At 41.9% G+C, this 14,113-nt stretch overlaps 2 protein-coding genes across 11 annotated transcripts in view; one reads left to right on the plus strand and one right to left on the minus strand.

Annotated features, from left to right (window-relative positions):
- Positions 1 to 14,113, minus strand: part of UNC13B (unc-13 homolog B) — a 233,197-nt gene that overhangs the window by 17,315 nt on the left and 201,769 nt on the right. For all 10 annotated transcript variants that reach the window (XM_046023716.1, XM_046023717.1, XM_046023719.1 and 7 more), the window contains 7 exons: positions 11,650 to 11,819; positions 11,068 to 11,183; positions 10,582 to 10,745; positions 7,851 to 8,001; positions 6,214 to 6,282; positions 4,729 to 4,818; positions 4,262 to 4,390 (listed from right to left, as the gene is read on the minus strand). In XM_046023716.1, coding sequence (XP_045879672.1) covers positions 4,262 to 4,390; positions 4,729 to 4,818; positions 6,214 to 6,282; positions 7,851 to 8,001; positions 10,582 to 10,745; positions 11,068 to 11,183; positions 11,650 to 11,819 — 889 coding nt within the window. The remainder of the gene's footprint in view (positions 1 to 4,261; positions 4,391 to 4,728; positions 4,819 to 6,213; positions 6,283 to 7,850; positions 8,002 to 10,581; positions 10,746 to 11,067; positions 11,184 to 11,649; positions 11,820 to 14,113) is intronic.
- LOC123953453 (ubiquitin-conjugating enzyme E2 L3-like) lies at positions 13,105 to 13,803 on the plus strand. The gene has a single exon (XM_046023724.1). It carries the CDS (start codon positions 13,116 to 13,118, stop codon positions 13,578 to 13,580), a length of 465 nt encoding a protein of 154 aa, XP_045879680.1. The 5' UTR covers positions 13,105 to 13,115; the 3' UTR covers positions 13,581 to 13,803.

The raw sequence follows: 14,113 nt of genomic DNA on the forward strand, positions 1-14,113 counted from the left end.
CTCACTCCTCAAAATTCCAGTTGAGCTTTACTTTTTAAGATTTTATTTATTTATTTGACAGAGAGAGAGATCACAAGTAGGCAGAGAGGCAGGCAGAGAGAGAGGGGAAGCAGGCTCCCCACTGAGCAGAGAGCCTGATGCAGGGCTCGATCCCAGGACCCTGGGATCATGACCTGAGCCAAAGGCAGAGGCTTTAACCCACTGAGCCACCTAGGTGCCCCAAGCTTTACTTTTTTTGAGTATTCCCTGATACCCCGGTCTGCTAAGATGCCTCTCTTGTTAAGTTCCCAGAACACGTTCTATGAAACTTTGGCAACTACAATAAAATCCAGTAATAATAAATAATAAAAAAAAGACAATAAAGTTAAAAAAAAACCAACAATAAATCTAGTAATTTGTCCCACCTACCTCCACTAAATGATGAGCTTGCCAAAAAGAGAGATGTGTCTTGATCAACTTTACATCCCTACATGTTCAGTTTGTTAAGGGATTAAATGGATGAATGAACCAATGGCTGAGTGATTGAAAGAAATAAAAAAACACCAATGGTTTACCTCACTGTAAATAATGAATAATGAGAAAATGAGCGTGAAAAAAGTAAAAAACTGCTGGAAAAATTCAAAGGCTAAAAGAAGTGCCTGAATGGTTTATAAGCCCTCTTTCAAAGTCCAGGCTCATCTCATGCTAGGGAACAGAGACTAAATATTCAGAAAGACCCCTGCATAGTTGAAAAATCAAAGCTGAGAACAGTGTCTTCTCCAACCAAAGAGAATCTACAGATAGATGACAGAGGAGCCCAGAGTGTGGTAAGTTAAACAAAGGCCCCAGGAAAACCTCCTATGAGCTTCAGAACCAATGGGAGGTTTTTTGTTGTTGTTGTTGTTGTTTTTCCATTTTATTTATTTTTTCAGCGTAACAGTATTCATTCTTTTTGCACAACACCCAGTGCTCCATGCAAAACGTGCCCTCCCCATTACCCACCACCTGTTCCCCCAACCTCCCACCCCTGACCCTTCAAAACCCTCAGGTTGTTTTTCAGAGTCCATAGTCTCTTATGGTTCGCCTCCCCTTCCAAATTTTTTTTTTTTTAATAAACATATAATGTATTTTTATCCCCAGGGGTACAGGTCTGTGAATCGCCAGGTTTACACACTTCATAGCACTCACGATGGACATTGGGGAGGGTAAGTGCTATCGTGAGTGCTGTGAAGTGTGTAAACCAATGGGAGGTTTTATAAAACTTAAAAGGAGGAAGACTTAAAGATAGGGCTGGCACAAAGAGTATGTTTGGGAATGGGAAGAGGCAGTGTGAACAAGATTTTAGTCTCTACTAAGGTACTCCTAGGAAGCATTAAAAATTGGATGTATTCATCAAAGGGCAAATGTTCAAGAGACTTAGGTTGTCCTCTCATTATTTGCAATCCAAATCCTACTGTCTTTTAAGGTTTACGTAAAATGCCCTTGTTTTAGTAGCTTTTCCCAATACCTGATCAAGAGTGACTTCTTCCTTCTTGGAATCCCTTCAGTTTTATTCAGCTTTCAAGGCACTTCTCACAGACTGCTTTGATTAGAACTATATATATGCTCCGGACTTCAAGCTCTATTACAAAGCTGTCATCATCAAGACAGCATGGTACTGGCACAAAAACAGACACATAGATCACTGGAACAGAATAGAGAGCCCAGAAATAGACCCTCAACTCTATGGTCAACTCATCTTCGACAAAGCAGGAAAGAATGTCCAATGGAAAAAAGACAGCCTCTTCAATAAATGGTGCTGGGAAAATTGGACAGCCACATGCAGAAAAATGAAATTGGACCACTTCCTTACACCACACACGAAAATAGACTCCAAATGGATGAAGGACCTCAATGTGAGAAAGGAATCCATCAAAATCCTTGAGGAGAACGCAGGCAGCAACCTCTTCGACCTCAGCCGTAGCAACATCTTCCTAGGAACAACGGCAAAGGCAAGGGAAGCAAGGGCAAAAATGAACTATTGGGATTTCATCAAGATCAAAAGCTTTTGCACAGCAAAGGAAACAGTTCACAAAACCAAAAGACAACTGACAGAATGGGAGAAGATATTTGCAAACGACATATCAGATAAAGGGCTAGTATCCAAAATCTATAAGGAACTTAGCAAACTCAACACCCAAAGAACAAACAATCCAATCAAGAAATGGGCAGAGGACATGAACAGACATTTCTGCAAAGAAGACATCCAGATGGCCAACAGACACATGAAAAAGTGCTCCACGTCACTCGGCATCAGGGAAATACAAATCAAAACCACAATGAGATATCACCTCACACCAGTCAGAATGGCTAAAATTAATAAGTCAGGAAATGACCGATGCTGGAGAGGATGTGGAGAAAGGGGAACCCTCCTCCACTGTTGGTGGGAATGCAAGCTGGTCCAACCACTCTGGAAAACAGCATGGAGGTTCCTCAAAATGTTGAAAATAGAACTACCCTATGACCCAGCAATTGCACTACTGGGTATTTACCCTAAAGATACAAACATAGTGATCCGAAGGGGCACGTGTACCCGAATGTTTATAGCAGCAATGTCTACAATAGCCAAACTATGGAAAGAACCTAGATGTCCATCAACAGATGAATGGATAAAGAAGATATGGTATATATACACAATGGAATACTATGCAGCCATCAAAAGAAATGAAATCTTGCCATTTGCGACGACGTGGATGGAACTAGAGCGTATCATGCTTAGTGAAATAAGTCAATCGGAGAAAGACAACTATCATATGATCTCCCTGATATGAGGACATGGAGAAGCAACATGGGGGGTTAGGGGGATAGGAGAAGAATAAATGAAACAAGATGGGATTCGGAGGGAGACAAACCATAAATGACTCTTAATCTCACAAAACAAACTGGGGGTTGCTGGGGGGAGGTGGGATTGGGAGAGGGGGAGGGGGCTATGGACATTGGGGAGGGTAAGTGCTATCGTGAGTGCTGTGAAGTGTGTAAACCTGGCGATTCACAGACCTGTACCCCTGGGGATAAAAATACATTATATGTTTATTAAAAAAAAAAAATTTGGAAGGGGAGGCGAACCATAAGAGACTATGGACTCTGAAAAACAACCTGAGGGTTTTGAAGGGTCAGGGGTGGGAGGTTGGGGGAACAGGTGGTGGGTAATAGGGAGGGCACGTTTTGCATGGAGCACTGGGTGTTGTGCAAAAAGAATGAATACTGTTATGCTGAAAAAATAAATAAAATGGAAAAAAAAAAAGAACTATATATATGCTTACGAACTGTGAACTAACTGAAGGAGCTCTATGCTTTCCTCCTACCTGACTCATTCAATACATATTTGTTGGACTAAAGGGCATATATTTTGCAAGTGCATGGTCTGCAAGAATTATTACGACAGAAACTGTAATCTAGTAACAAGACCCAAGAAGAAGTCCTGGCTTTGAAATGAGAATAAAAGAAACTATTGAGAGGATCTTGAGAAACATACACAGTCACCAGGTAGTAAGTTACGATGTCAGCATAGAACAGCTGATGTAGCTCAGCCTCAAAAACAGAGAAGAGTCAGCCTTGACAGTCAGCTGATGAATATATCTCAGAAGACCATGTAGTGCAGAGAGAAGTATCAGAGGGAAAATGTAAATTTCCACAAGCCGGTAGTTCAGAGAGACAACTACAGATCTCAGAGGAAGGCAGCCTGTAACAAATTAAGCTTGGGAGAGAAAAAAGACTCTAGGATGGACTGAGAATTCACCTACTCACCCTCTAAAACTGCCCAAGTTTTGGTCACTTACTTTAGCACCAAACTAAAACTTACTGTTGCCACTTCTGCTCAACTCGGTTATGTCACATCTCATCCAATGGTCCCTATTAACCCACAAATGTCTCACATGGTTTAGAAGGTCCTCACTCTACACTTTACTCATCCTCAAGAATAACAAGGACTGGGGCGCCTGGGTGGCTCAGTGGGTTAAAGCCTCTGCCTTCGGCTCAGGTCATGATCCCAGGGTTCTGGGATCGAGCCCCACATCGGGCTCTCTGCTCTGTGGACAGCCTGCTTCCTCCTCTCTCTCTCTGCCTGCCTCTCTGCCTACTTGTGATCTTTGCTGTCAAATAAATAAATAAAATCTTTAAAAAAAAAAAAAAAAGAATAACAAGGACTTTGTCCTGAGCTCCCTTCCACCATAACCACAGTAAAGGAAAACTGAGGATCCAAGAGCCACTGAGAGTTGATCCCACCTGATCCTGAACCTCTTACCAGCTGGTACTGGCGACTGTATAAGTCATGGCAGTTGTTGAAGATATACTCATATGTGGAGTTCAAACAGGCCTTCACACAGTCTTTTACCACTTGGCTGGCTCTTGGAGGGCTCTGAAGTTCTTGCACCTGCCAATTAATAAAAGAAATATGGGCCCATGGTCCTCCCCACTGAGTGGATCTCCTCCTAGAATTCCCCTCAAACTACTCCATTGCATCATCTCTCGATGGGTCCCTGGACCGTACCCTAGGATGAAATTGCTAGGATATCTGATTGGGAGAACCACGCAGCCCATCCCTATTGATCTACAGTCCTCTCAGAGGTAACCCAGAGAACAGGTGAATGGAAATGTGGGCTTAGACGTGATGAATACTATAGCCTCAGATTGTACCCAATGATTCTTATTCTTCATGTTCCTATGGCCAGGTGCCCTGTCCATCACCATCTAGCCCAGTTTCTCTCTTACCTTCATTCTGAAGAAAGTAATGCTGGTCAGCAAATCCACTGTTGACTTTAAGTCCTGAAGCCGCTCAGGGCTTCCAGCAGGGAAATTATTCTGTTGCAAATTAAGCAAATTTAAGAAAGGAAAAGAGAGAGCTTTCTCTGCCAAAAGCAATGAAATAAAAAGTTTCCTTAATTGCTACTCACTGGGATTTTCCCCAGGTGAGCTGAACAAAAAAGCTGTTAAACTACAGGTCTCCCTCTCTTTTCTACTGACACATACAGGCCCTTGCCAAACACAGGGGTTAATAATCCCCAGCCCAGCAAGCAACACATCCTATGCCAACCCTACTTCCCATGCAATGTGTGAGCATTTGTACAAATGGACACACAAACATATAGACACACGTATTTTATACACACATTTTTCTTGGGTGAAGATTCTTACACCTAAACAGTGAGTTCTTCAAAAGTTACAATGTAACTGTATATTCTGGAATATAAATGGAGTCACACTATGGACCAGACGAAGATCAAGGATATATACTTTCTGTACAAGGGACCCCAGCTGTTCCACTTTCCTTCCAGAGGCACAGCTCTGAGCAGAACTGTTTTGAAGTGAGTTCTTTAAGACCTTCCCACCATGCCTCACTTCATTCCCCTTGGCATGGGTTTTAGGAGGAAGCTGCCAAGGAGAGCTGAAGGGAGATGTTGAGCCACTCTCCATTTTAAGGGTTGCTTTTTTAAACCTTCAAATGGCTACTTATATGCCAAATATAAGATACATAGTCAACTCTCCACTATTCATGCAAATGGAGGGCACTGAAATTGCAGATAATTAAAACTCCACTTCTTTTTGACTTTGAGGTTATTTTTATACTTACTTTTTAATGTGGGTATATTGCCTGTTCTGGAAATTCACAACACTTTAAAGCAAGTAACAAAGCCATTCTAAGAAGATCTAACTTAGGAAGAATTGGGAAACTGCCCGTTTTCATGTCCTTCCCTGTCCCTGGTACCCATCCTCCTAATATATCTATTTTCTCCTTCCATTCTAGGAATGGACATGACCTCCACTACAAATCACTTGCTCAAGCCAAGCTATCTTTTCTCTCCCTTTAGCCAGATTCTCATACCTCCCTTGAAAAATAAGGAGAATATGAAAAAATACAAAAAAGAAATATAGGTATCTAATTTTTAAAGGGGCATTTCTGGAAGAGATTATCCACCCTAATGAGAATGTCATCAGAGAGTCTGACAGAGTGACATCAGTATGGTTGGAGAGCCAACTGCCTATAAAAAAAAAATGCCACACCTGCTATTTACAACAGCATGGTCTTTGGAGTTTGGAGAATCACAGATGTCAGTGGCACTGGCCCTGTATGTAGGTGTGATGACAGGGACCAATTTTCCTTGTCTTTAATTTTTATAGCCAAGATTGGACTATGGTTTCTTTAGACAGAGCTTGATATTATCTGTTATTCCATCTCACAGTCCTGTCTTCACTCACCCTGTAGGTAGAGAGGTCAATCCTCAGTGAGTTGTGCAACTGGTCCAGTAGTTTTACAAATCTCTCTTTCTGAGGGTAGGAAACAAATAACAGGGAAGAGAAAAATAATCTGAGTTCCCTAGACTGTAGCAGAAACAGAACCATCTCTGGGTGAGGAGGAGACATTGGTTTAGGGACACATCCTATCTCATCCCTGCCCATGAGAAGAAAGAACAATGTAACAGAAGACTGGGATAGGTGGCCCCTGTTCCATCTCTTAGCGGCTCGGTCTCAAACTGGGGAATCTTTTCACACTGGCAAGGGGGCAGGAAGTCCCCAGGAAAGAAACTGCTCTTTCTATATAAGAGTCAACGGGAGATGACGCATGCATCTCCATTCCTTTGAGACTCTAACTTCTCTTAGTCAATTAAGAGGAAACTCAAAACACATTCTTCAACTTGTTCCTGAGTCTGTGATCTCCTGACTTACCTTCAGGCAGCTCTTAACAGTTAAATAGCCACAGCCTACCAGTAATGATAAGAGGGAGAAACAGTGATTTGGAAGGTGATCAAGCAGACCTGAGAGCGTTTCTCTTTCAACCATGTTCCACATCATTTTCCTTAGTTTATACCTTTTAATGTTAAGATAAATAACATGACACTATTTTTATTTTATTATTATTTTTCACTTAACATATAATGTATTATTTGTTTTAGGGGTACAGGTCCATGATTCATAAGTCTTACATAACACCCACACTCACCACACTATTTTGATCGTTGATTTTTATAGAAAAGGTATAATTAAATGTGCAATCACATGCCTATAGGCTGAATTCCACTCCTGGAATTCATATACTGATTATATGAAAGATCATTAGGTCTTATATAACTATATAAAATGGGATGAGATAACGAAACACATATTTGAGTGGCTTAATCAATGATGTTAATTCATCTACAGAAAGACTCTTATCAAAATAAGGGAAGGTGGTTACTCCCAAAAAACAGGGCTCAGAGACCCAGTAGATTTGGGAGTATCAGCAGTGTTATTCCTAAAGAGGTAATCTTTGTGGCTGGTCAAAGATATTTTATCTGGTTTACGCTGAACTTATGTCAGGTGAAATTCTGAATAAAGATTCAACAGCTCAAGTAACTTAAAACCAGGAAAGGACATATCTGGATGGGATAAACAGTCCAAACACTAGAAAAGGGATAGGCTCAGGAATATACTGGTATCTTCACTTAGACATAAGTCTCATATGAACTTAAGTGAGTATGAGTCAGAGAAAAACAATATAAGGTTAAGAAAAGTCTACTTGTGGACTTGCAGAACTAAGGAACATGATGACTCAACCAAGTCTTTGGCCTAGAGAGGTTCTGCCTGAGCCGCGGTGGTACCTCTGAAACCACAGTGATGCTATTCCACTTTCTCTCATTTATCTATGTCTGAGGAGAGTCCATTAGTAAGTCTATCTATCCATAATGAAATAAGGAAGAGTCTACTACATAGTCTACACACCCATAAGGAAAGAAGTACATCTATCTAAGTGTCAGCTCTCTGAATTTTAGGCATATAATTCTATAGAACCTACTGGGAAAAATCAAATTTTATTAACTGATAACAAATGAGTAGGTATGTTTTTACATCACACTCACCCCAAAGTTGGAGGCTGCAAAGCGATCAGATGCAGAAACATTGGTGGAGGCAGTTGTGTGGGCATAATAAGCATTGATGTTGGCCAGTAAGGTGCTCATCACTGCAGGCACACCAGGACACATGTACTTGGATGACAAACATGCAAAGTGCCTGAAAAATAGCATCCTCAGCCTCAAAGACTCTTCAGGGCTTGCAGCAAAAACCAAGTAATTAAAAGAGCTCATTGGTGTGTATGAAGCTTCCAATAACCTTGGCATAAAAGGATCTTCATAATTGATTCACTCAAATATACATTAATGAACGCCTACCATGTGCCAGGGCCTGTGCTATGTGCTAGAATCCAAAGATGTGATAGCCTGGCAGAGAAAGCAAGTGTTAGAAAGTCAATAAGCCAAGGCATGCTAGGCAAAACCTAGAAGTAGAAACACACAAGAAGATCACCTCAATCAGAATGGTTGGGAGCTGGATAGGATTAGAGTAAGGTTTCTCTTACCAAGTCTGAACCAAGTCTTAAAGGATTAGTAGGAATTAGTCAAATGGAGAAGTGTGCAGGCAAAGGAAAATTGCATTGCAGAAGACAAATATATATCAGAGAGACTGATTCATTTGGGAAACCTCAGTTATGGCCACTGTTCAGGTATTTGATGAGGAATACCAAGAAATGAGAGAGGAGAAGTAAGCATAAAATAGTTAACAGAACTATTTTATAGACATAGATAAAGATATTTTATATTTTACAGATAAACAGAAGAGTTTATCCTCCATACCATGGCAAATTTTTTTAAAAAAGATTTTATTTATTTGACAGAGACAGATCACAAGTAGGCAGAGAGGCAGGCAGAGAGAGGGAAGCAGGGTCTTTGCTGAGCAGAGAGCCCGATGCAGGGCTCGATTCCAAGACCCTGAGATCAGGACCTGAGCCGAAGGCAGAGGCTTAACCCATTGAGCCACCCAGGCGCCCCACCATGGTAAATTTTAACATGAAGGCACAATGTGATCAGACTCGTTTTTCAGAAAGCTCCCTTTGATGATAAATTGGAAAAGAAGGCTTAGAGAGAGATGAGACAAGGACAGAAAGAGCAGTTGCAGAGTTAATGGCAATCATTCAAAAAAGAAGCAATGAAGCACTAAATGGAACAGAGAAATGGTTAAGAATACTAATTCTACAGCAAGGTTGTGTTTGAATCTCAGCTCCACCATTTACTCAGTGACTTTGGATAGATTTCTTAAGATTCTCTATGCCTGTTTTCTTACCTGTAAAATGAGAAAGATAATGATACCCCCTCACAGGGTTAATATGAGAATTAAATGAGTTAAAATTCATAAAGTGCTTAGACCAGTGCCTGGGATATAAGGAAGTGCACAAGGGAGTTGTTATTGTTATCATCATTATTGTGCTATAGTAAAAGTGATGGGTTAAAAACATTTTAAGGAGATAAGAATCCAGGTTTCAGAGTTGGGTGTTGGGATTAAAGGGGCAGTAGTAATTATGAAAGAAAAGTTTAGGCTGACTCCTAAATTTGTGTGAACACCTGCCTAGAAAATTGTTCCACTTACTAAAATGGGATATATAGGAAGATATTACATATTTGGTGGAGATGATGTTGATTTGGAATTTAGCCATACTGAGGAAGCAGCTGACAATGGATCTGAAATTCAGGAAAAGGTATGATCTGGAAAAAGAAATTGGGAGTCCCTAGACCAGAAGTAGTGTTTAAGGTCATAGGTTTGGATGAGATCATAGAGGAAGAATGAACAGAGTAAGAACTATAGAGAGGCATTCTCAAAGCTCATTCCTCACCATATTTCTTCACTCCATCTATAACGAACTTCTTGTAATTCCTTGAACAGTCTATGGTCGGCTGCATCTCGACACACTAGCATATGCCTTACTGGAAATGCTCCTCTACCTTTCCTGTATTTCAAGACTCAGTTCAAGTGTCAAGTCTTTAATGGCCTCCCTCACATGCCTCCCCTAAAATTTTGACGCTCTCATAATACCGTTATTACTTCTACCATATTATATTGTAATTGTTTGTTTAATGGTCTCTCTTTCCTACTAGACTCAATTCCCCAAGCACAGAGGTCCCATCTTATTCATCTTTGTGTTCTCAGCACCTAGCACAACATGTGACACCTAAAAGAAACTTGATAAAAGTTTTTAGAATAAATGAAGCACATCCCGGGCAATAGTTACCCTCTGTTTACCTGGGGCTGCTTCCTGAGCACAGCTCTACTGGCAGTCTCACCAATATACAAACAAAACCTCTTCTCATATAGTAGGCAAAAATTTCCAGCATAGGAGTCCTGGTCAACTCCAGACACAGTTGCTTTGCCTATAGTTTAGTGACCTCTCTGATATCCAGGCCAATCTATGAAAGCTTGTCTATCACACACATATACATAAGAACACATGTGGTATCTCCTCAGGCCTGTGATGTTTGGGCAAGTTTGTCCTGGCATATCCTCTTATGTCCTTTGCCCTTCTTATCTCTGAACTGTCGGGGAGACAGATAAATACCTTCTCCCTGAAATCCGGATAAACATACTCCCTTTTTACATATATTTTCTTTGCCTTGGGGGCAAAGACCCACCTCACCTCAGCTCAGGAAGGAAATCAACAAATCACTGCATACTACCCCACTAAGGACCTGTTCGCCCTCTCTGTGTGCCTTCATTAGCCTCCCCAAGAGTTAGCAGCCACTTCCCAAAGCCCCAGGGGAGCCTCACGTCATGGCCTGATATATGGACTCGATGCCATAGCGCATGGCAAATTCATCCACAATTTCCTGGGCAGTCTCATCAAAGTACACCTTCCATGCATCGTCTCCTCGAGCCTCAGGGATCAGGACTCCTCCACTACCCTGAATGTCTGTGAGGTAATGGAAAAGGTTCTGCAGGAGACAGAGCAAAGGAAAGAGTTAAATATGTATTAAAAACAAAACCAAAAACTGGTGGTAAAGTCCAGGAGAATGTGAATACAGTTCCGAAGAAATTCTGTCTTTCAAGTCGTTACTAATTTCTCGTGTGGCCCCAGTAGGCTGCTCTTATATTAGTGAAAGAGAACTAAGGCTGGGACTATTACTTGGGCTGTCTGGGGTAGCACAGTGAATAAAAAAGAGGGCTCAGATCTTCAACCACCCAGCATTCCATTTACTGTCAAGGGCCCTTCCCAGCACAGCTTTCTGATACCCCACCTACAAAGGACTGGCTCACCTCATGGAGACACGTATACTGCACATGATATGGTGCTACCTTCTCCTCCCCCTTGATCTCCACACTGATTTGTAGTCGGATAGCCCCTGAGACAGCTGATTTATCTGTCCTCTTCTCTAGGAATAAAAGAAAACCGGAGATTGACACCAATGCAACTACAGAGAACACAGACATCCCCCATCCTGGCTTAACCCAAGGAAAAAGAGGCACTGATCCAACCAAGGGTTCACCTAATAGGGTGAACTTACTCCAGCAACCACACCGTCTACAAATACCCCAAATATTCCCCCACAGAAATTCTCTTAGGCCATTAAGAGAACGGGGAGCTAAAGCCATTAGAGGTGAGCATGAGGATTAAAGGGTCTTCTGGAATCTGAAGAATGTCCAGCCAGCGTGAGTTCCAGCCATTTCCACACCTCTGTCCCCCATCTCTACTCATGATCAGTTCTCTGCAGGTAAGGCAGACTCTGTATAGAGGAATGCTTTAGGGACTGAATGATGGTTTTAGTAGATAGGATTTCCCCCAGATTTTCCACTCATGCTGTCGCTTCTCAGCAACTTTCTCTGGTCCTGTTTCCTTACCCAAGTTGTACCAGACATCCATCTCGCCACTCAGTGTCCGAACCTCTATAATGGTTTGGCCAAGGAAATCATCGGATTCTCGCTTCAGCCGCTGCTTTACTCTTGACTTGATGTCATCATCCTCATCCCATACACGTACCTTAATGCGGTCAGAAGAGTTGTGGCACTCGCTGTGAGAGAAATAGGCAAAACCTGTTAGGGACCAACCAAGCAGCACCCATTCCTAGTACTTCCAATTTCCTCCCAAAGCTCCATCAACTGTACTTGAGACCCTGCAAAGATAGAAAAGGAGTCAGGGAACAGTGGTACTAAAGTTCCAAGTGAGTCAAACTATCCTAGTCAGCCTGGACGGCTCTACATACCGTTATCCAATCCTTTTTCCCTTGACACAAAGAAGGGTGAGAGGGGAAGAATAATTAGGGACAATTCTGATTTCCTGTGCAGCTAGCTGTTATCAACAACATCAACAGGTGGAGAAATATTACAGAGCCCTAGGAAGCAACTGCTACTTCCCTTCCCAGAGTCAGTAAAGGTGCTAATGTTCATGGTATGTCCATCTGGTCATATCTCCTTAGCTTTCCATCCAGCTACCCCATCTACCTAAGTATGTGCTTGGTGAACTTCAATTACAGTTGAATTGTCATTTTTCTCTATGATGTTTCCTTTGGAAAAGGTAGTTTGGCCAGGTACCCTCCCATGTTCTCCTTCCCTCACAGGTGCTTACTGGGTCCTACTGCCTCATACTTGTACTTGATAGAATTTGCTGCTTTTTTCCCTCTGTATTCTCATAATATCTTTGCAAATTTCATTAAAATACTATAGTATAACCACTGGTCTAGTGAAAAATAGACAAATCAACAAAGAGCTTCTCGAAGGCAGGAACTGTCTTATATATTTCATTTTTTAATATTTTATTTATTAGAGAGAGAAAGAGAGAGAACAAGCAGGAGAAGGGATAGGCAGAGAGGGAGAAGCAGACTCCCCGCTGAGCAGGGAGCCAGAAATGGGGCTCAATCCCAAGACCTGAGCTGTAGGCAGATGCTTAACCAATGAGCCACCCAGGTGCCCCATGTCTTATACATTTTAGACACACAATATCATCTACAGTGTTGTGTATAGAATAGGGGCTTAAGAATGTATTTGCTAATATGATCTCCCTGATATGAGGAAGTTGAGAGGCAAAGTGGGGGCTTTGGGGGGTAGGAAAAGAATAAATGAAACAAGATGGGATCAGGAGGGAGACAAACCGTAAGAGACTCTTAATCTCACAAAACAAACTGGGGGTTGCTGGGGGGAAGGGAGGAGGGAGAGAGTGGTGGGGTTATGGACATTGGGGAAGGTATGTGCTATGGTGAGTACTGTGAAGTGTGCAAACCTGGCAATTCACAGACCTGTACCCCTGGAGCTAGTAATACATAATATGTTAATTAAAAAAAATAGGGGAAAGCAGCAGCACCAGATCCAAGATGGCGGCCAGCAGGAGGCTGATGAAGGAGCTTGAAGAAATCCGCAAATGTGGAATGAGAAACTTCCGTAACATCCAGGTTGATGAAGCTAATTTATTGACTTGGCAAGGGCTTATTGTTCCTGACAACCCTCCATATGATAAGGGGGCCTTCAGAATCGAAATCAACTTTCCAGCAGAGTACCCATTCAAACCACCGAAGATCACATTTAAAACAAAGATCTATCACCCGAACATCGATGAAAAGGGGCAGGTCTGTCTGCCAGTAATTAGTGCTGAAAACTGGAAGCCAGCAACCAAAACCGACCAAGTAATCCAGTCCCTCATAGCACTGGTGAATGACCCCCAGCCCGAGCACCCACTTCGGGCTGACCTAGCTGAAGAATACTCTAAGGACCGTAAAAAATTCTGTAAGAACGCTGAAGAGTTTACAAAGAAATACGGGGAGAAGCGACCTGTGGACTAAACTCTGCCGCGACTGATTCCAGCGAGTGTGAGCGGAGACCCTGAGCTGCACATTCAGACACCCCGCAAAGCAGGACTCTGAGGAAAATTGACACGTGCCGCCGCCTGGCGTTTGCTTGTGGCAGTTACTAACTTTCTACAGTTTTCTTAATCAAAAGTGGTCTAGGTAACCTGTAAAGAAAGGATTAAAAATTTAAGATGTTCTAAAAAAAAAAAAAAAAAAAATTTTTTTAAATAAATAAATAAAAAATTAGGGCACCTGGGTGGTACAGTGGGTTAAAACCTCTGCCTTCAGCTCAGGTCATGATCCCAGGGTCTGGGATCGAGCCCCATATCAGGCTCTCTCCTCAGCAGGGAGCCTGCTTCATCCTCTCTCTCTCTGCCTGCCTCTCTGCCTACTTGTGATCGCTGTCTGTCAAACAAATAAATAAAATCTTTAAAAAAAAATAATTAAAAAAATAAAAAATTTTTTTAAAAGAATGTATTTACTAAATGGATAAAAGCAGCAAATTGACTACAGAGTCAGTTCATTTA

This window comes from Meles meles, chromosome 11 (genome assembly GCF_922984935.1).
Source record: "Meles meles chromosome 11, mMelMel3.1 paternal haplotype, whole genome shotgun sequence".
NCBI classification, from domain to species: domain Eukaryota; kingdom Metazoa; phylum Chordata; class Mammalia; order Carnivora; family Mustelidae; genus Meles; species Meles meles.

Coding starts and splice junctions, on each gene's coding strand:
- LOC123953453 (XM_046023724.1), top strand. CDS start 13,116: ATGGCGGCCAGCAGGAGGCTGATGAAGGAGCTTGAAGAAATCCGCAAA.